The 23,253-nt window shown below is 37.3% G+C and overlaps 1 protein-coding gene across 6 annotated transcripts in view; it reads left to right on the top strand.

Annotated features, from left to right (window-relative positions):
- The window catches only part of LOC140170088 (AMP deaminase 2-like), a 60,150-nt gene that overhangs the window by 30,897 nt on the left and 6,000 nt on the right, over positions 1-23,253 (top strand). For 4 of the 6 annotated variants that reach the window (XM_072193407.1, XM_072193404.1, XM_072193406.1 and 1 more), the window contains 11 exons: positions 2,781-2,961; positions 4,977-5,157; positions 6,017-6,112; positions 9,249-9,468; positions 14,078-14,207; positions 15,268-15,408; positions 18,633-18,695; positions 19,440-19,571; positions 21,152-21,315; positions 22,308-22,434; positions 23,038-23,201. In XM_072193407.1, coding sequence (XP_072049508.1) covers positions 2,781-2,961; positions 4,977-5,157; positions 6,017-6,112; positions 9,249-9,468; positions 14,078-14,207; positions 15,268-15,408; positions 18,633-18,695; positions 19,440-19,571; positions 21,152-21,315; positions 22,308-22,434; positions 23,038-23,201 — 1,599 coding nt within the window. The remainder of the gene's footprint in view (positions 1-2,780; positions 2,962-4,976; positions 5,158-6,016; positions 6,113-9,248; positions 9,469-14,077; positions 14,208-15,267; positions 15,409-18,632; positions 18,696-19,439; positions 19,572-21,151; positions 21,316-22,307; positions 22,435-23,037; positions 23,202-23,253) is intronic. The other 2 variants (XM_072193405.1, XM_072193408.1) reach the window with 2 other exon arrangements.

Genomic DNA, 23,253 nt, shown 5'->3' on the forward strand with positions numbered 1-23,253 from the left:
GACTTCAAAATCAATAGCATTACCTGTTATTGGTAAAAATGTGCAAATCTTACAAAATAAAAAATTGTGGACCAGTGTGACTTTATTAAAATATTTTACAATATGAGCTTGGGCCTGTGAAGACTGATGAGGGCCAATAGATTTCAAATTCAGAAAGGACTTGAATGGCTTATTTTGAACACTGTACAAATTAATGCAGCCCTTTCTCAAGTCCATGGTTGCAGGTTTGGGTTCATCTTTAATTAATGAAAGTGATCCCAGCTACATGTAATGATCCTGTAAGTGTTTTACACACTTTGTAGAATATAGACGAATCCAACGAGCCAAGTGATGGTCAGGATAAAGTTGGCCATAGCTGGGGGCCATCTGCGCCAAACTAGCGTAGTTTGTTTGGATTGCAATCCAAGACGCCCACTATCGTGAGCGCATAGCACCTGTGCCACGACACGGGAGCGGTAAACACTGCACGCCTGTGATACTGGCGTATGCGTGAAATGGATGGAAGGCCCAGCTATGGCCGCCAGTGAGGTGTAGGAAATGTGTCAAGTCAGATTCGTACATGCAGAGGTACATGCACTTCTAGAAACTGGAATCCCTCCATTGCCATGGAGAATCTCCATGTGTGTGTCCTTCCCCATGCAGTTTAATCAGCAAGTTGTGGAAAAGCAGTTTCCAACAGCGAATGAAATTTTTTTCTTTTAAAATAAAAAACAATTTTACAAACCCCCCCCCTACACACACACAAACATGTAACATGCACGCACAGACACTGATTGAAGAGTTCCCATGCAAACACAATATATCCAAAGGCACTCACTAATCAGTGTGAATAATGGTATCAAAAGTGCACATGCATTCAAAAAATAAATATGCACACTAAAATACCACAGGGCAGCAATCAGATTAGGCTGTTCCATTACATGTATATTGGAAATCCATACACCCCATAATATTTATGGAAAACATGATCTTAGTCTTTCACACGGGAGTGCAGGTTTTAAATGGAATCACCCATTTGTGTAATCCGACTTAAAATACATACTCCCAGTGTGGAAGATTAATTAAAAGGTCAAGTCTTCCATAGGGGTGTATGGATTTAAAATGGAATTGCCCATTTTGCACTTGAATCCTTTGTACAATGTGTGATTAACATCGGTAGAATATGCACATACAGAGTGAAGTGTTGCAGTGATGTGAGAACACAGTGGTTTTATTTACTAACTCAAAGAATATTTGCATGGTTCCACCAATTATGCACTATGTGCGGGGAGAGCCTCGAACTGGCAGCATACATGAATGGGAATTGAACCAGTCATATAACATTCTGTGTAAGGTCACATAATTCTTCCTTTCATGTGTGGTGCCAGTTCCGGGCTCTTCCCACACATAGTGGATAATGGCGAAACGATGCGGTGAATGAGCTAAAGATTTCACAAGTAACTTGGCCAAATCGCTTGCATAGCTTCAGAACTACATTGCACTAATCGCATCCACAATAATTTACGTAGAAAGAATGATGGTTTATCTACGTACACACACATTTTGATACCCATTCTTGCAATGTCATTCAATATTAGCAACACAGAAGTGTTTTTTTTAAAAGAAAACACAAATTTAAAAGTTGCATTTCACAAGGATCAATGGTTATTATATATGCAATCATTGTAAAACAGCCATCTTCTTCACGCTGAATTGAAATCAATACAATTCACTGCAACTTTTAGATAGGAGTCACTAACATATGTCTGCAACTCCAGGGGGTGCTTATTAGGGAGTGCTGGTTGAATACTGAACACATTGTGGGAGAAGCCATATTATTCTCTCATAATTTTTGTTTTGAAGCCCTCTAGTTTCCTTACATAAGATTACCTTCTGGACTCATCCTGTTTTTTTCTTTGAAAATTGATAATTGATGCCTAATGATGGTGTTTTGAATCGTTGTTGTTGTTTTGAAATTGGTACTATTTAATTTTAGGCAACAATAACAACCTGGGAGATCCTTGTGGTGGGAGTTATACTAGTCGTAAGAAGCCAACAAGTATTGGGCAATTCCAGAAAGAAAGTGCACACCCCCTATAGTAAGTTTTCAATAAATGAAATGTCTGGATTTCCAAGTTTGCTTTCTGAAAATGGTTGCAATTCCAGTTGCCCAACATATATAATGTTACTTGAAAAAGCTTGGAAATACAATTAAGTGAATGAAAAATCACGGCGATGTCCAAAATGAACTCTCAAATTCCGGATTTCTGATTTTGAACTATTAGTATTTTTCAGCTGGATTTTTTTGCCTTTGGACACTTTTTTAAAAGTCTGCATTTCCAACAATCACAACTAGACAAAAAGTCCAGAAATTCAAACTCCTCTACAGGGGGTGTGCAGCTATTGTCTGGAATAGCCCATGGATGCTGCCGGGATGATCATTGTCTTGTCATAGTCTTGGTGGTTGCATAAGTGAATGAGTAGTTCTGTGGTTAGAAAAAAGATTAAGTTGTAGGCCTATATGTACATACATAACTTGGTATCTGTGGTAAAATATGTGTAGAGTTGGTATGTTTTTCTATAGGGGGTAAGTAAATGTGTGTGTATCATCACTTGTGATGTGATTAAGCAACAAGTTGTTGAAGATCAAACAACTGCATTTTTTGCCTATTAATTTTGTAGCAAATTGCAGTGTTCAATTAAAAAGTGTAGCTGTTGAGAGAGTCAAAATTGATTAAGAAATGTTCTTGACTTCATTTCAATTTTAAATTTGTATGCTGTGTATTTCTTTCCACTTGTAGAGCCAGAACCAAATCAATTGAGCAATCATTCGAGCAGGATGAGATGGTAGCAAAGTCCTCTGCCTCTCAATTGCCACATCAAGATACAGCCACATTGGACTTATTAGATGACGAGATTCCAGGAGAGCCTATTGCTTTGGAATTCCAGAGGGTGTCTATCACTGGGGATGATACTAGTGGAGTAAGTAATTCAAACCTAAAGAGGGAGATAGAAAGAAGCCCCTTTGTATGGACTGCTCTGCTGGATGTCCGTCTGAAGTAGACATCACCAGAACTTTTACTCGCACATGTTTATGTATTTCAAATTGGGTTACCTGATGACTCCCATATGAAATCTACACCCACTTGTGTGGGATTTTAAGGTAATGGCAGAGGGCTGACAGTAAATGTCGCTGATCCCTCCTGTTCTTTTCTATGTCGATTTAACACACGATTCCCGCTGTTGTTTTGGTTCTACTTAAGCACCCCCCGGTACACGCATGGAGGTCGCCATTTGAGGTTTTAGCACCCACTTTAGCACCCGTCTACCATGGCTACGCGTACAGTACGCCAAGTCTTACGTGTATGCGCGAAATTTAGGTTAATTTTCGTGATTGAAACAGTATTTTTCTTTTATAAATCTTGGCCCAGATAGCGGGATTGTTGGTTGATTTAATGTATTTGATAAATTAGGTTCATGGATGCGTTAAAAAATATAATTAAAAGTATTAAAAAAGCTGTTCAACATCTGAAAAAAATGCACTGTAGCAGGCTTGAAAAAGTCTAACCGTGGATGCAGCAAGCCACGATTTTAGGGGTTATTTTCATTACTGCAACGCGGAGCACGGGCGCGATGCAGCCGGTAGAAATCGCGGTAATGTTCCAGGCCTACGCGATGGCAAGGTAATGGTGGCTTCCATAGTTGTATTACTTTTTTATATAAAGTGACGCTTCCCAATCTTTATTTATTCCCTGGTAATGGTGTCCATAGGGAGAATATGGCTTTCAACTGGAATAGCCCACTTGGACATTTAATGAAACCAATGCATGCATGCATGCCTGGATTACAATTTCATATGACTGCATATATATTGAACAGATCTTTTTTCTCAAAACTGACTCATACATGTTTGAGCGTGTGCTTTTAATGAGATAATCAGAAATGTGTTGTTTTAGGTCCTCTGAACACTTTGAGGTCCTCAGAAAGATTATGGTACCTAGCATTTGTAATTTAATACACTGCCACTGCATGCATACCCACACACTCACACCCCTACATGTTTTAACTGACAAACATGGACCCTATGAGCACCCTATGTAGTTAACATTGCAACCGTCGACCTTGATGCACTGACATTTCACTACTGAAAGCTTGGACTTTTGTGGTAAAATATAACATTTAACCATCAAATTGTGGACCTGGAATTACACTTACGATGAGGGACCTACATTGTATACCCCATATGCATTATTGCAGCCTGTAGCAACCTCTACTGCTCGTGGACATCCGTGGTTCCTGTTGGTCCGCACTTTATTATTATGTGTGTGTATCCCTAATTAGATAATATGGAATCAGATATGTGTATATCGTCTGATTCTGTACTATGCAATAGGTGATCTTTCCCCACCCCCCAATTTTCTAACTAATGCCTTTAGCACCCTTTAGGGGGGTTATAACCCCATTACCATAGTTAGAAACTGGTGATATCCCCATTTGCAGGCGTATTCCCAGTATATCGGGATGGAGCGCAAATGTATCCTTGTTTCACATGTTTTACAAAAGCCCACAAACATAATTATTTGATATTCATTAGTAACTCTGATTTTGCTCGATTACACCACATATTTCAACCATAAAGCAGCGGTTAATATTCATCTACCAACACTGCCACTCAGAAATGGTAAAAGTTCTGTAAAGTAATTTGATGATGAAATGTATGACTCATTCATAACCAACTGTTTGTGTCTGACTATAGGGGGCTTCATATACTGTTTAACTAGAGACGAGTAACTAACATATATTGGGATGATGTTGGCTCATATAGCTTGGCATATTTTGTTAATTTAATTTTTACATTGAATGTATAGTGAACTTTGGCTTGCATCATTTATTTCCAATCCTTTCTTATACATTTAAAGTGTCTTGCATTGTCATACGCCCATTATAGGCCACCCTTTCTTCATAATGTTAATTGTTGCTTTTATTGTAACCCATAGGTTCCACCAGATGATTTACAAGAAGCCTCTGAACACCTTGTTGATGCCTTGCTAGTAAGAGAGAAATACATGAAGCAGGCCCTACAGCCTTTCCCAAGAACATGTGCTAAATTTCTCAGGGCTTTTGATGGACACAAAATGGACGAAGAAGATGCTGTAAGCCCTGTGTATGATGCACAAAGTAAGTGTCGGTGTACTACATGTATAAAGCTTTGATACTTTTGATACTCTTTGAGCAAGTTAAAATGCAAAGTAATAATACATGAAGCACAGGCCTTTACAGCCTACCAAAAACCTGTTCTAAATTATTAGTGCCCTTAATGGACATAATATGGGAGGTTAAGATACCATTGTTATTGTAGGATGCTCAAAGTGAGGGGGTAAGCCTGCTGTACAAGTTTATATATTAGTTGAGTCAAGTTAGACATCAATATTTGAATCAACTCGGATAAATTGATAAAAAAATATATCCGTTGCTACAACAAATATAAACATGATGATTGTCTTGATCACCATGGAGATGAGACTTTGTGTAGATCAAGGGTTTTCAATTTTTAATCAGTATGCGTATTAAGAACATTTGAGTGACTGCTTTATCCACCCAGCAAGTCAAGCATTTGATCTACGTTTATTGGCAATGACTTGCTTTGTTGTCATGGGAGTTCCATGTTATTATTTTTGATCAGCATTATATGCTGTACAGGCAATATACCAGATAACAAAAATGGAGCTGCTAGTAATATATTTTAATAGACCCTAGAAATTTTGAGTTCTAGAAACCTTTTCTTATGAACTTGAAAATTCAATAGAACTCAAGGCTGATGTGTTGAATCATAGCAGACGTACGGTACAGTTCCACATTTTTGGGTAATCCAAAATGGGACTCCCAAGTTATCAAGTTGCACGGAATATGAGTTGGGCAAACTCAATTTTCAAACAAAATTTTATGTAATGTATATGTAAAAATTGTACACATTATAGTTGTTGATTTGTATATTGCATGTTGTACAACTTGTATGGTATCATGTCTCTATACCCAGAAAACCAACAGCGCCCTCAAGAGCAGGCCGCTACTGCCGGCACGTCTTCCGACACTGTGATGTCTGATGCTGATCCAAGTGTGTTGAGAGATCATGGTGATCTTATGTTGTAGTTTATTTACTAAGTGTGGTTTTGAATAAGGCTTCTTAATCTCAGCTGGCAGAAAGCTATTCCAATTGAAATCCAGACACCCCCTGTGGAAGCTATGAGCCTAAACTCTCTGGCAGGGGGTGTAAATGTCAAATGGAGTCCCCTATTTAGGTAACCCCATTTGAAATTTACATTCCGTGTGTGGGAGATTCAGGTCATGTCTTCAATAGGGGGTGTATGGATCTCAACTCTAATAGCCCAATGCATAATCTATAGCTAACCGTGCAAACATTCTTGTATTCCTGTTGATGTGAGGGTGGAATAGTCCTGGCATGAAGACAGGGATGGGATGTGTGCTTAGGGTCCATTTCTGGAAGTTCCTATAGTGGAAACTCCTGATATAGGTATAACACAAAAGTTGTTAAACACAAGCATTCCTGATTATAGAGTGTTTTTCCTATACATAAATATTGTATTCATTATAAAGACCAACACAAAATCCAATACACAAACAAAAAATCTGACAACCTGACAAATTTTTAATGAGATTCCACTGATATATTTGTATAACTTGGACCATCTGTTTAAATCAACTCATTCATATTCTGTGTCTTTGCCATGATATTGTAGTCCTGCACTGGCTTAAATTGAGTATTAGGAAGCCTTATATATCTTGCAGTGTTATTTTGATATTGAGTTAATGTGGAGATGACCCATTATCATTTGTAATGGTGTTTGATATACTATAATCAACTCATGCACCATTACTGGTAAAAAGGGTATGTGAGCGCTGAACCAACAAATCTTACTTTTTTTTTTCATTTATTCATTTATTTATATATTTATTGGTTATCCCTAATCAAAGCTTTAATTCTGAAGATTTGAAAAAATTTGCACTTCAACCCTTTGATTTAGGAAATGTTTATGCAGAAATTAAAATGCATTTCATGATCTAGGATTTCAATAGGTTTGCCACAGATAAGTTCCGTATACATGTGCAAGTATCAAGTTTTCATTCCTGACTCTTAATAACAAACCTATAGAAGTTTTGCATGTAGGTGGGCTATTTAGAGCCACCAGTATGCAACTCGTGAACGACAGCTACCTTTTCTCATGGTATTAGAGTTCAGGTGCAAAAGGATATACTAGTACCAGAAATGCCACTTTTTGGCCCCCAGCTTAAATGCAATCACCAATCAACTTCATTATTATGTTTTCAGGGTTATTAGGAGTAAGAAAACCTAATAATGATAATATTGATGGCTTATTTACGATGATACCATAACATATATATCGGATTAAGTCATACAAATATCGAACTCGCCGCTGGCTTGTCCGATATTTTTATGACTCATCCAATATGTTATGGTATTATGCTCAGCCATCCAATATTATATCAAACTTGGTCTTGTGATAGTATTCTTTATATTTTCCAACCTGTGTTGTGGGGGCCACGTTAATTATGAACCATGTAATTCTAGTTTGGATATTTTTTACTGGAATTCCATTTTTTTTTCTTCATTAAAACAAAACAAAGCAAAAAATCCCAAAATAACATAAAACAGTGAAAAACCTGATAAAAAATAAAAATCCCTTGGATATATGTATCTTACGTCTCTAGTGCAATGAATATTTGTACCATCAACACTGCTTCATGGATTGGATTTTGTTTCATTTACCTTTTACTTAGCAACTTCTAAAACAAAAAAAATTAAACCACCTATGAAATACAAATTGATCCCATTATGCTAATATCAGTACCAAATCTCTTAATTCTTTCTGCTAATTGCAACCCTGAACCTAATTCTAATTCTAATCCTAATAGTAAATATAGCCTTAATCTGAACCCAAACCCATATTCCTAACCTTAATTTTATAGGCAAGGGATGTCAGTCCTTAAGGTTTGATCTTTCAAAATTAAAGTTTGCGAAAATTTCTAAGGGATACAAAAAAAAAAAAACCCTGACTTGAGCAATTATGCACAATTAAATCAGTAGTTCCCTTTTTGTAATTGTAAACTATCTCAGCATGTGATTTTTTTTATGTATGACAGGAGAGAAGAAAACCTAGACATTTTATAATTTGGATGTTTAACTTAGTTGTAAACTTATACTTTGCAGTGATTGTTTATTTCCATAATTTTCCCAATCTTAGTTTCTTTAAATCTTATTCGATATAAACAAGATGGTGTATTCTTGTTTGATAGTGAGCTTTCTTATATTTCTTTGCAGAGAAGTAGACAAATATATTTGTTAATTAAGGTATTGATTATCAAGATATTGTGTATCTATATGCTCTTAATCAAAACTGTTTTGTACTCTATAACTGAAAATTAAATGTTTTGCTGAGCTGGTTATGGTTGGGTGCATGTGTTGTTTGCGGGTTGAATAGGTTTCAAAGATATGTCTAACATTGCAAGCCAATTTTTAAGAAATTTTTAAATGCTATAAAAATGTGGTAGCACAATTTAGAGGAAAAGAACTAAAGGTTTAATTTTCCTTCAAATCGGACTATGTGAATAATAACTGCAGTTTTAATTCAGCTCAGCATGACATTGTGCATTAATAATCTCTATCAACTATAATACTCTTCAAGAAATCTACAAAAGTCATGTCATATAATACTATGAAACATGGACATGTAATTAGATGATTACAATTATGCCATACTCGTGCTTATTGTTGCACGAATTTCAATTGAGGGGGCTGTAACAGGTTCACTACAGGATTCCCATTGGGGCTGCCTGCACTGTTGCCAAGGTACTTGGCTGGTACTGTGCAGTATCAGGGGAGTACCAGTGTATAGTACCACTCCTGGTGGGTCCTATGCAATAGCAGCATTGGTACTGTGTAGGTACTCTCAGGTGGCGATGAGTACCTATGCAGGCAGCCACAAAATAAGAATTTTACAGTGTTAATGGTAGTGGCCAAAGGGTGACACCATTAAATTTTAATAAAAATATTAGGGATCTTTTGATTTGGTAACTGCATTTAATGAGCTGCATCTTGATTATAATATTCATCCGGTCATGTTGAGATAAACAAATGCACGTATAATGAGAATGTTTCAGAACTTCCCTTTTCATAGTCATTAATTATATCCTTTATAATCATCAGAAATAAACCTCTCTTCTTCCAACAGATCACCCAATCCACCCACCCAGCACAGAGGGAGATCCATTTAAAATTGATGTCCCAGATGATCTCAATTGTGTTCTGAAGACGGTCCAAGGTGTAGTCCATGTGTACCAGTCCCAGGAGGCGTTTGAGAAAGGAGAACCGGTAGAATTGCCGTACCCTGATAGGGCAACCTTCTTAGCTGATATGAACAAGCTTATGGCACTTATTGCTAATGGACCTATGTAAGTTTCTGCTGTTATCTGTTTCTTTCTATATTTATTTAGCAGCTTGTACATGTGTACCATTATTTGAGGGACGTAGAAAGAACTGTGAGTTGCAAGGCTGGCGTGATGTACATCTGCATATGTTTAAAGACAATGCATGCCAAATAGCTGAATTAACTAGCTGACGTTCTCTCTGCACATAGTGTACCGTTATTGGAGGGACATATTAAGAACTGAAGTATTTTAACTCGCAGCAAAACGGTGATGTGAGTCAGTGCGCATTTCATTGCCTGCAGCTTGCATGTATTCGCTCCAAGGGCTAGCGTACATATGCATACGTTTAAAGACAATGCATGCCAATAGGCCAATAGTATTAGCTCATATATCATTAAAAGGTTAACATTTCTCATAACAAGCTGATTTTTTCAGGATAGGTCCAGGAATATGTATAGAATCAAATTCCAAAAGTCCCCGAGAATCCCCCTTGTGCTTCCTTCAAAATCCAAGATGGCGTCCAAAATGGCCGCCATTTTCAGTTTTTATCATAATTTTGCCCCCAGACATGTTAAAACCACAAACAAAGCATCTAAATATATGTTTTGAGGTACAAGGAATGTTTTAAAAACATTTGCAAGAGGTTTCAATGATCCTAAGTAGCCAAAATCCAAGATGGCGTCCAAAATGGCCGCCATTTTCAGTTATTATCAAAACTTTGCACCCAGACATGTTAAAATCACAAACAAAGCATCTAAATATATATTTTGAGGTACAAGGAATGTTTTAAAAATGTTTACAAGAGGTTTCAATGATCCTAAGTAGCCAAATTCTAATATGGCGGCCAAAATGGCTGCCATTTTAGTAAGTAAAATTAGTTTTCAACCAGATATGTTAAATACATATATACAAAATATCTCACATAGGTTTGAGGTACAATGGATATATTCAAAATGTACTCGAAGGATTTCAATACCTAGATATAAAGCCAAAATACAAGATGGCATCCAAAATGACCGCCTAAGAAGTGTTTAAGATGTGTTAATTGGCATTGGAGAAAGTTCGAAACTCATGATTTGTAAGCAGACTTATAATGCACATCATCCAAATTCACTATCATTATTACCATCATTATTTTACAATATTGATTCAGTGCTTTTACCATGTGTACAATACAATAGTTGCCATTATTTTCTATTTGCCTCCAAACTAGCTGAGCTCATGCCAAGATGACTTAAGCCTATGTTCACATCGGTATCCATGTGATGCAACATGTAATGCAATCAAATGGTATACCTTAAACTTATCAACTTGCACTGTGTCTTCTGCATTAATGTTCTGCAATGTTGGTTCAGTCTCCTCCTCATTGTCGCCAACTAGTACAGGTGCTGTGTTGCTGCAAGACTGACCACAGTATTTGCTGCACATCAATGTACAGAAGAGTCAAGTTTCTTGCAACTGCATGTCATGTTGTTGCATCTTGTTTGTATCCACATGATACCATGTTGAGCAATGTGTCTGGTGCAACAGCGAGTTCTGTTTCTACTTGAACAAGAATTCCATCTTGTGATCTCCATCCCCAGTCAGTTGGACTTAGGTTGTTCCCCATACATTCTTGACCCGTGAGGAAAGTGCGGAATGAGTGCTGTTTTGCAGCAGCACAAGTTGGAGGTAAACTCGCGTGCTCAAATGAAGAGCTAAGGGAACTGCGACCAATTGCCCGTTTGTATACAGTGTGGCGGTATTCATTCAAAGAACCATTGCTAACCCCATACATCTTCAGGATCAAGCTCTCCCCTGCTCTCTGTACCTCATCATGCATGCTGCTGGCATTTGTAAAGGTATCTAACAAGTCATATTCGTGTTTCTTGTTCGGGGTTTGCGCTTTCCTCGACGATAAATGGCTGAGACTGTGTCACAGCCTGTAATAGCGTGAGACATCAAAGCAGGTGAAAGCAGAATTGGGAAGCTGTGGGTGCAATACATCAGACAGGTGGCCCTTATTCGGCATTTCATTAGAGCTGAAAGAACAGGGAATTGGAAGCTCCACCTCTACTGCATAAGAGAGATGATGCCAAATCTGCAAGGTTGTATTTACAACAGATGGAGTCTTTGGGGAAAAACATGCCCCCAGATGAGTACCAACTGTTCACAGACAAGGGATATTTCACCATCCGACGTTTAGATTTTTTCTGGGGTGGAAACTTCTCTGACCAAACCATGGAGCAGTTTTAGTTGTGGACTTTGAAGACATCAGGGGAATGACACATGGTCGCGGCATCACAGACAGTACATTAACCAAGTGAGTCCACGCACTTTCTCGATGTGCCCCAGGTTGGTTGAAGGCACATCCCCCCTTTGCTGGGTATGGACCGGATCGTCTGGTATCTGTGTCAACTGGGACTGTAGCAGATTCATCCGCTAACTGTGGTAGAGCGGTTGGCATGAAGTCAGCAATAGAAAAAACGGGCACGAAGTTTACAAACATTGCCTTACGCCGAAATGACAAGGTTACTATGATTGGAGCAAAGGACAAGATGTTGCGAGTTAGGGACAACAAGTAGAAGTAATTCCGACTCTATTATTTAATAGAATCACATGTGTACTGAACAACAGCTCTGAGATAGCGCCGTTCTTTACGCATTTAACTAGGTCCTCAGCCACCTTCTCTCTTTGAAGATGACCTTACGCCAGTAAATCGCCAAAGAGTTCACTGGGCCTTCTGTTGAAATCGCTCACTGAGCATTCCAAGCTGCCAGACCATTGTCTCTTTGTAGTAGATGGTGGCTACCTACTTCGACATGCCATTTGGCCACATCCCTCCACCTATGCAGGCATATGTCAGAATTACACATCACACATGCTAAAGCATTATGGAGCACACCAGATTGTTGTATTTGATGGATATGGCACTTTTCTCACGGTTCAAGAATGGATGGGGAACAACCTGAGTCCAACTGACTGGAGATGGAGATCACAAGATGGAATTCTTGTTCCAGTAGAAACAGAACTCGCTGTTGCACCAGACACATTGCTCAACATGATATCATGTGGATGCAAACAAGATGGCTGCAACAACATGACATGCAGCTGCAAGAAACTTGAGACTCTTCTGTACATTGATGTGCAGCAAATGCTGTGGTCAGTCTTGCAGCAACACAGCACCTGTACTAGTTGGGGACAATGAGGAGGAGACCGAAACAGCATTGAAGAACATTAATGCCGAAAACACAGTGCAAGTTGATCAAGTTTAAGGTGTACCATTTGATTGCATTACATCATGGGGATACCGATGTGAACATAGGCTTAAGCCATCTTGGCATGAGCTCAGCTCTTTTGGAGGCAAATAGAAAATAATGGTAACTATTGTACTGTACACATGATAAAAGCACTGAATCAATATTGTAAAATAATGATGGTAATAATGGTAGTGAATTTGGATGATGTGCATTACAAGTCTGCTTACAAATCATGAGATTTGAACTTTCTCCAATGCCAATTAACACATCTTAAACACATGTCTGGTTGAAGACTAATTTTACTTACTAAAAAGGCGGCCATTTTGTCCACCATATTGGAATTTGGCTACTTAGGATCATTGAAACCTTTTGCAAATGTTTTTAAAACATTCCTGTACCTCAAAATATATATTTAGATGCTTTGTTTGTGATTTTAACATGTCTGGGGCAAAGTTATGATAAAACTGAAAATGGCGGCCATTTTGGACGCCATCTTGGATTTTGGCTACTTAGGATTATTGAAACCTCTTGCAAATGTTTTTAAAACATTCCTTGTACCTCAAAACATATGTTTAGATGCTTTGTTTGTGATTTTAACATGTCTGGGGGCAAAGTTATGATAAAAACTGAAAATGGCGGCCAATTTGGACGCCATCTTTGGATTTTGAAGGAAGCACAAGGGGGATTTTCGGGGACTTTTGGAATTTGATTCTACACATGTTCCTGGACCTATCCTGAAAAAATCAGCTTGTTATGAGAAATGTTAGGGTTATAGCTAATACTATTGGCCTACAAACAGCTGCTTTAAGAGCGGTCTTAACCCTGGAATTATGGAAACTTTTGGGCCTCATAGCTGCTAAAATTTTGGTCTAAAGTAAATAAAAGTATGTATGTTTAGAATGGATGATGAATCTATCATCTGTGAGGTCAAATTTGGGCAAAAATACTCATTTGTGGAGAAAATCCCTCCAAAACAGTAGCGTTTTTTTGAATTTTGACCAACTTAAAGAAATTTGCACCAAAAATGGCCAAAAAATGTTCGATTTAAAAAATAATAACCAAAAAGCCTGATTTTTGCCTTAATTAAAAATATATTTGGTGCAGAAAAAATTGGGTCAGTTGACATCCCCTCTGGACAGAGTACTCTCATGGTTCACTTACCAAATTCTAAATGTATGGATGGGGAGATATGGAAGTCTGAATTTATGGATGTTTCCAATTAAATTCAAACCTTTTTGTCCAAAGTCAGCACCTCAGCAAATTGGCACTGCTGGGTATTGAACCTGGGATGTCTTGCGCTAAAGGCAAGCACCCTAACCATTGGGCCATGCCCTCCCTTAATTAGCAACATACTACATATCATTTACCATCATTCTATCATATTCTGTCCACAGCAAATCCTTCTCTTATAGAAGACTTAGCTACTTGTCATCAAGGTTTCATCTGCACAGTCTACTCAATGAAATGAAGGAATTGGCAGCACAGAAAACAGTACCACATAGGGATTTCTATAATATTCGCAAGGTATGTTAAATATAGAAGCAGATTAAGTACATCCACAACCACACTTGCTGGAGAAGAACAGCACTTTTTATTGCATGCACAGCGTAAACATAGAAGTGGGGTGCTGATTTGCTGATTGAATCATGTCTTGAAAAGCTGTGAAACATCTGTACCTCATTTGCTAAAAGTTACTTCCCATATTGCAAGGCGCATGGCAATGTATGATCCAATTCTTTTTGCACTGTGTCGATATCAGTGCAAAAGAGTGGCATTCTTCTCTGCCAGCTGCCAGTGGTGCAGGGGGTTGGAATGCCCCAAGATTGAAACCCCTGCCCCACCCTGCGTGCCCCTCAAATGAGTTGACTGTTTGTACGTTTGTACATGCTTCAGTGGCAGGTCAGGATTCTGACCTCCATCTTCTCCCCATAGATTTCCCATGGCTTCCCTCTCAATTGTGTAAGTCTAATTATGCCACTGCGGCCTGCTCCTGTAAGTTGCGAGTAAGTCTGCAATATAGTTGTAGCATAGTTTTGCCTTTGGAACCGAGGAATATCCCGAGGTCCAAAGCAAAATGTTTAGATTTTTCACTATGCCCGACATATAACTGATGCAAAGTTATTAACCGAATTCATAATCGTCATTTTAACTCATCACTCAACTAAATCTCAAGATTTTATTTTCTGAAAATTGTTGAAATAAACAATTTTTATCAAACAAACTTCAAAAAGTTGAACATGCTAAAAGGGTCTTACCAATTACAGCACTGCGCAATCATGCCATGTGCAAATATGGTAGTTGCGTGCGTGTGAAGTGTTCCGGCGCAACAGATGCGCTTACACGCCGAAGTCATTGTACTGCGTAAGCATACTGCGGAGGTCATTGATGGATATCAATAACCTCCGCGCCGGTCCACCGTGGTGTGCGTAAATCATCTAACGACCAATTTGATTGGGACGCACATATGGCGTGATACGCGGCGGTTATGAATATTATCACTCTCACTTATTATTACAGTTAATTAATTTATTTCAAAAAATGTGCCGTTAATTTGCAACTAATTTGCATATGTTGTTATTTGCAGGTGGATACTCACGTCCACGCCGCATCCTGTATGAATCAGAAACATCTGCTGCGATTCATTAAAAAGAAGATCAAAACTCAAGGGCATGATGAAGTGTGCTACAAAGATAAATCCAAGCAGAAACTTATGACACTTAAAGAGGTAGGTAATATGGAACAAATGACAAAATGTTGAGATTATATTCAGAATATCCTCTCTCTTGACCTACAGCAGGGGTGTGAAATCTCTGTGTTAACGCTTAAAGCGGAAATCTGTGTTTTTAGCATTCACAAATCCGCGTAAATTCATGCATTTCCGTGTGTTTTCAATTTCTCAAATCTGTGATTTTGGCAATTGCTCACCGTATTCCTTTTAAAGGAATTCTTGATATTATTTTTCCTCAACATCCTCAACTCCAGTAAAGAAAGAAACCAATCGCTCTATGTAGAACACACTATACAAACACATATTATGATGCTGGAGATGAGAGTAGGAAATATGTGATACATTAAACTTTATAAATCTTATGATATGTACAAGTTACAGTGTATGTAAAGTGTATAGCTGCCAGTATGAAAAGCCGATGACCAATTGAAAATTTTGACCTGTAGTATTGAAGATATGGATTTTTTGTACCCAAACACCCCAAAAAATAGGTCTTTTGGGGAAAAATGTATATCTTCAATATCAAAAGTCAAAATTTTCAATTGATCGTCAGCTTTTCATCCCAGCTACATATACTTTTAAGTACATATCATTAGTTTTAGAAAGTTAACTTTGAGAACTGTTAAATATAAAAAATTAAAAAAATATCAAATTTTAATAATTTGTCATAATATTTATATTATATCGCACATTTCAAAAAATCATTTTTGATATCAGAAGGACATTCCTCATATTCAGAATTCAATTCTATATGTCTGATGTGCTCTCATGTCCCACAAAAAATACTGTTGCAACATTCATACCAGAGCCCTTTTAAACCTCTATGGTTTGTCTTCACCCATGTGTATAAATGAGTAACGCCCTCCTTTGGCTTGGTTGGTGCATACAATAATTATTATAATCAATCATACTTGAGGATACAAACGTAGATGTAAGCTGCATTCTAAAGTAAAGTCTCCACTGACTGCATTATTTTCATATTTTTGTAATAGGTTCCATTGATTTGGACTAGCTTTTCTGGTGATTTTCAAAGAAAAGTTAGTTTTTTTTTTGTTTTAGGCAAATCATGTGTGACCCGCTCTGACAAAACCAGGAACAAGTCGAATTTTTGACATTTCATGATTTGAATAAAAATGTAAGCTTTAGACAATAAGCTTTAAAATGATACCAAACTTAAATAGCATCAATACTTTTTAAGATATGGATAATTTTGTAAATGATACCTTGAGATTTTTGCCAAATGTGCCCATCCACCACAAACTGGTCGTAAAGTCGGCATTATCTATTTTGAGATACAATCAAAAACAGTATTTGGATTTATATGTAAAATATATAAGAAAGTTGACCTTTGATGAACTATAACTTCACTTACATATGTCTGATGAAGCTGGTTGAGGTGTCATTTTAAAGCTGAAAGTGCATTCTTTCAAAATCTGCAATAAACAGAAAATGATCTAGAGCCGACTTTACTACCACTTTGTGGTGGATGGTCACAAATTGTTTTTCTGAGTAATGGGCCAATTAGTTTCCTACCTTATACACAGGATTGAATAGAGATTATCATAGTTCAACTGCTATTTATTCAGTAATTTCAAGGATTTGAAAGTCCACTTAGTCCCACAGTCAAATACCATGAAATTAAGAATTCCAAAATTTTTATGGGAATGTCATCGTTAAAGGCCTATAATTCAAAAAACATGTCTGGTGACTTGTTCCGGTTTTGTTGGTGCTGTCATATATATGTATTTTGTGTTCGATTAAAGCTATATTGTGTTGAAAAGAAACAGTCAAAGTTGGTCATTAAAGTGTTTGTACACAATTGTGCATGGTTCCAGTTTGTAAATGTCATGTAGCACATACAATAGCACAGTAGCCATAATATCAAAATTGTTCTTATGATTGAAGAACGTCAACAACAGCTTTTTTTAGGGGGTGGGGTTGGGGGTTGGGGAAGAGGCAGCAAGTTATATTTTTGGAGGTAAGTTTCTCTCAAGTTATACATTTATAGTTACATGTTCTTCATCATGTGTGGGTAAAGCTGAAATTTTCGGGTAATTTTGTGCCTTGGTGCCCAATGTAATTTACATGCGGGTACCCAGGGTACAAGTATTATCAGGATAAAGTGTAAGTGGACTGCTAAATAGCTTAAAATTTTATGGTCTCCACACAGTGTGTGGGGGTGTGTGTGTAGCAATGATATATACATGCAAAATATTTCATGTGAACAAGTTAAACAACAGCTGGCCTCTTGCAACTGGATTTTGTGGCTAGGGTCTGGACCAAGTTTTATCAACTCATTTGTGACATTGAACTTTTCAGGCAAACTTTTCATGCAAACAAGGCTTGTAAACAGTAAACCTGCACCAGAAATTCCAGCCTGGGTACCTTGGGGACGGGCAGTGATCTCAAGAGCCCGCCCGAATGTCCCAGTCATAGCTTTAGTCTATTTGAAGTACCATAAATATTTTTTTTTTTTATATAAATATATTTTTATTAAAGAAGTTTTGGCGTGAAAATTCTTTAGGGCACAATATTTGCATCTAGTTATTGTTGAAAATAAGCCTATCGGCAAAAATGTGAAATGAAAACTACACTGCACCTACTAAACATAAAAATATAATTGAATTGGACTTTGGGAAAACAATTCATGCATGAAAGAGTTGATTGGCATCTAGAAATTGTTGTAGAAATATGTTTCAGTATGATGTGTTGATAATAGTAATTTATCCTTTTTAGAAGAGCTGAAAATATGTACCTCCTGTACCTCATTTATGTTGTGTGCTTGCATATATTGTATTAAACATCATCTATGTGTCACTTGGTCCATAAACCCTACACTAGCCTAGAAGTAATAACCCGTATTGAAATCATAAATGGGAATTCATTATTATTATGGAGGGACACATGGAAAATGTGGAGAACAAATTACTGAGAAACAAAACTTCATTTTATTTGATGTGTGACAAGAAAATGAGCTCCCCAGTCTGCAATTATTGCAAATTGTGAAAATTTAGTTATAATTGTAATATCATTGCACACAAGAGTTTTTTGCTTCATATATTCCCCAATAATTCAGACAGAATCTGTGGCCTGATTGTGAATCAGATCATGTCATGTATGCGGATGTGGGCCGACTGTAGAAATATGACATAATTAAGATTTCTGTACCATGAAATTTCTCTTGATTTCTCTTTATTTTTGTTAATGTTTACATTTTTCAGGTGTTTGACAGCCTAAATATGACTGCCTATGACATAACTGTGGACACACTGGATGTACATGCAGTAAGTACAAAACTGATGATTTATTTTAATACGTTATAGCACGCGACTTACATGTATACGGAAGCCATTTTGTGAAGTGCAATGCAGGGGTAGACATACATTGTAAGGAGCAAGGTTTGCAGCTGGCCCAAGGACAAATCCAATTGCCCAGATTTTACTTCATTGTGTTTCTAGTATTGTAACATGTCATAAATTAATAATTATGCCGAAATCCCAACTGGGCCATCCAGACTGAAAATCTCCTGGCCCGACGAGAAAACTACTGGCTAGGGCCAGTGGTTGAATTAACCCCTGGTAATGTAATGCAGGTATAACACAATAAGGTGAACAGGATAAGACTAGGAAGAGGTTATTTCAGAATGCAGAAGGAAAACCTGTGAGGACTGTCTTGGATCGGCAAACATGCTCACTTGCAGCACTGCAGGGACTTGAACTCTGGCTGCAGTCATGATAGATAAGTGCTACGACCACAGCAACAACCCGTCCTTCGATATGGGGGATGGCTGTGAAAATTGTGGATCATGCTTTGTAATGTACCATAAAGGTTTCCAATTATATTTGTTTGCCTGCCATAGAGGGCTGCCAAATAAATTTCAAAGGTCTATGTTTAAAAGCAAAAATACATTTTGTCAGCCACCATTGTCCTGCATGTGACCTGTGGGCTGCAGATCGAGAATCCTTGATATTGTAGCATATGAGTATGTATAACATGAATTTGAAATCTGGTTTGTTCCCCCCTTGTAGGATCGTAACACATTTCACCGATTTGACAAGTTCAACTCCAAGTACAATCCAATAGGAGAGAGTAAACTGAGGGAGATCTTCATCAAGACAGACAACTACTTGAATGGCCAATACTTTGCTGAACTTATCAATGTGAGTTGAAACAATGGAAGAGTTAACCCCAGGGGACTACATACTGAATCATCGGCCTGTATGAACTATTTTGATCAGAGGCGTACCGACCAGGGGGTAAGGGGAGTCAAATTTCCCCGCTCGCCTCTGGCTCAAAATGCCAGGACTAAATGGCAGTAAATGCTGGGGGAATTTATATCAAAAGTTGTAATGGCTTCAGTTGTTCTAATTTTTTGCCCATTTTAGCATAAACATTACAATTTTAATTTGTTACTGTTGTATTGATGTTGTATTGAATTAGTATAACAAATGAAAAAAGATGAATTTAAGAAGTACTTTTTGGGGGGCTAATATTGATAAGAAATCTCATAAAAAAGATTTCCCAATATGTGACATGATCTGGTCCATGGGAGCCAAAGGTGGCAAATTTGAAATTGAGATAGAGCAGAAATATTGAGTAAAAAAACAATAAAATACATAAGAAAATACGCATTACAAAACTTCATAACTTTAGAACCAAGTATGTTAGACCTTTGGTGTTTTCAGTGTATGACACCCCTGGCCAATTTTTTGCCTATTTTTGCATTTTTCTCAAAAATTATAGCGCATTGGTGACAAGTAAGATATGTATATTATTGGGGCAAGGACTACAACTACTGCACTGGAAATTTTATTTCAGCACAGGCAACAGTTGTGGAGTTACAGTCAAAAATGAGGGAAACCAATATTTGATCAATAAATCAATAACTACTTGACGTGAGTTGCTGAATTTTCAGTGCAGTAGTTGTAGTCCTTGCCCCTATAATATACATATCTTACTTGTCACCAATGTGCTATAAATTTTGAGAAAAATGCAAAAATAGGCACAAAATATTGGCCAGGGATGTAGTACCCCCTTAATGTTTGTTTTAGATAATAATTACAGTAACTCAATTTTCAAAAATGCCTCCTTTGGCCCCCATGGAGCAGATCGTGTCACATATAGACAAATCCAACGAGCCAAGTCATGGTCAGGATTTGGTCGGCCATCTTTGGGTAGCCGCTAGCACCAACCTGGTGTTTTGAGCGCCCCATATATCATTATATGCAAATAAAAGCCGCCTAACACCTAGAGAAGATGCAAGGACGAGGAGGGTTAATAAAATAATACATACAATAGAGATAATTCCGCAGGTAAACCCGTCGCATCTATTCATACATAGTCCTTTTGTTCGCAAGTACATCCATTTGTAGCGTTTGATATGGCGTGTTAATCCGATTATTATGTCACTTCAACAGCGAATAGACCATGTAGAAGCTGTGTGTTTTGCCGAAGGGAACTATATAGGGCCTATTGTGTTGTAAACTTTAATCATTCTTTTGTCTACCTGTGTTTTCGCGGAAAGTGTAAAACCGGTGATGGAATGCAGTTTAAAATTTCCGCCAAGGCCGAATCATTTCACATTTTGGGTGCATTGTAGCCGACGGGGACCCAACTAAAGGCTGCCAGTCAGGTGTAGGAATGCGTGGATTTGGATTCGTCTATACAACATTATGAGAGATGAGTAGAATATCCATTAAAAATAGATTTAAAGACAGATCTCTTTTATTTCTTTTAACAGGAAGTAGCGGCTGATCTGAAGGAAAGCAAGTACCAAAATGCCGAGTACCGTCTCTCCATCTATGGCAGGTCACGGACAGAATGGGATTCTCTGGCCAAATGGGCCGTCAAGCATGGTGTATACTCGGACAACATCAGGTGGCTCATACAAATACCTAGACTATTGTAAGTATGCCAGATTGTAAGGGGAAGGTCAAAGGTCACATATTAGGCCCTAGTATTGGCCAGGTATTGTTTCTCACAGCTACTCAAATAAAGAACAGTTTGTCCATACTAGGATAATTTTGTTTTGTTTATTGAAGATCAATTTGGATTCAGCTGTGGCAATCAAGAGCTCTTTTTGTAAAAAAAAATAGTTTGTCTAACTGCTCAATCTATAATATATAATGGTTTATTCCAGGTAAAACCCATTCACCTCCTGTGGAAAACATGATCTTAATATTCCACACAGGGGGTGTAAATTGTCAAACATGCTAAATTAGACCTAAAATATGTAAATAGTGCCCTTAATTTGCACAAAATATGCAATTAATAGAATGAAAATCACTACAAAAAGGCAGGAAAAGATGAAAGTCCATGTTAAAAATAGCTAGAAAATGTATGTATATACTATAGAAAAAGTATTTAATTTGTGTACATCGTGGAACATACTCTTTGCGTGGCTGTGCGTAGTAAGCTGTTGTACACAGATAACCTCGCTAATATGGATGCATAGAATAGCGTGTTGTGTGCTTGTGTATTAGCATGATTAGTCGCGGAGTAACAAGCGTAGTTGAATGTTCCACAATGTACACAAATTAAATAATTTTTCTATAGTATGAAAACTGAATAGTATTGTACATGTCTAGAATTGCAAATTATATGTTTTGTTAGAAAAACTGATAAATGATCACATCCAACAACCGTGCGATATAACTACATTGTAGTCTAGTTAATGTTTAATGCTTTGGGCTCTGGCCATAGACTTCAACATATCAGTCCAAGTTTTGAGATATTTTCTCAAAATATCACAAGCTATCTTGAGAACCACTGAATCAATATAAAGCTTGGTTATACTTTTTTTGGTGAATTTTGAAATTTGAAACTTGTTGTCTGTAGTCGACACCCGTATGGAGAGAGTTAATAACATTGGCTACATGTTTATTTCTATATTTCAGTGATGTATACAGATCCAATAAGATAGTAGGCAAATTTTCTGAAATCCTAGAGAACATCTTTATGCCGCTGTTTGAGGTGACCAACAACCCAAGCTCTCATCCAGAACTACACAAATTCTTGCAACATGTGAGTTATATATATATAAAAAATACATTAATGTAAGCATTTTTTTACATTACATTTAATATAAATGCCTGTAATGTAAAAGCATTTATATAGCACCTTGGATCCATTATCAAATGGATATCATACCACTTTTAAGACATATATTAAAACAGTTGTTAAAGCATTCATTCTGTTGCCACTAAGATATATCACTCCATTGGCTGCCAATAATAATGGCTGCCAATGATAATTGCACCAATCCTTTAACAGCTCCCCATTTCACAGTGGGTGGAGTGGAACAAGTCAGGTAAAATGTTAGGTATTTAAACCTTGGTTTAGATTAAGTTTTGATTAATATAAGTGGTGCGTTCCGCACAGATTGAAACAGATTTGATCCATGAAATCCAAAGAAGTTTCACTTCTTCACATGTCTATAAATGTAAAATGTCTTGCTCAAGGATGCAACTCATTGGCCCTGACAATTTTAATATTGAGGGTCTTATGAATGACGTAAGTAGCCATATATTAAATTTGTTGAAATAGTTTGGCTAAAGATGTCAATTATTTAGCAGTATTGCATGTATTTTATAGTACCGTAATGAAATATTTTTTTTTTCTGTTCAGGTGACTGGATTTGATAGCGTAGATGACGAATCTAAGCCAGAGACCGTAGCGTTTGGATTCGACACACCCGAACCAGATGATTGGACTCATGCAGAGAATCCACCCTACTCGTACTACCTGTATTATATGTATTCAAACATAGCAGTACTAAATCACTTCAGAAGGTCAGTATAATAATATATATATAAATAATAAATAAAAATACCCAGACATCTC

This window comes from Amphiura filiformis, chromosome 14, assembly GCF_039555335.1.
Source record: "Amphiura filiformis chromosome 14, Afil_fr2py, whole genome shotgun sequence".
Taxonomy (NCBI): domain Eukaryota; kingdom Metazoa; phylum Echinodermata; class Ophiuroidea; order Amphilepidida; family Amphiuridae; genus Amphiura; species Amphiura filiformis.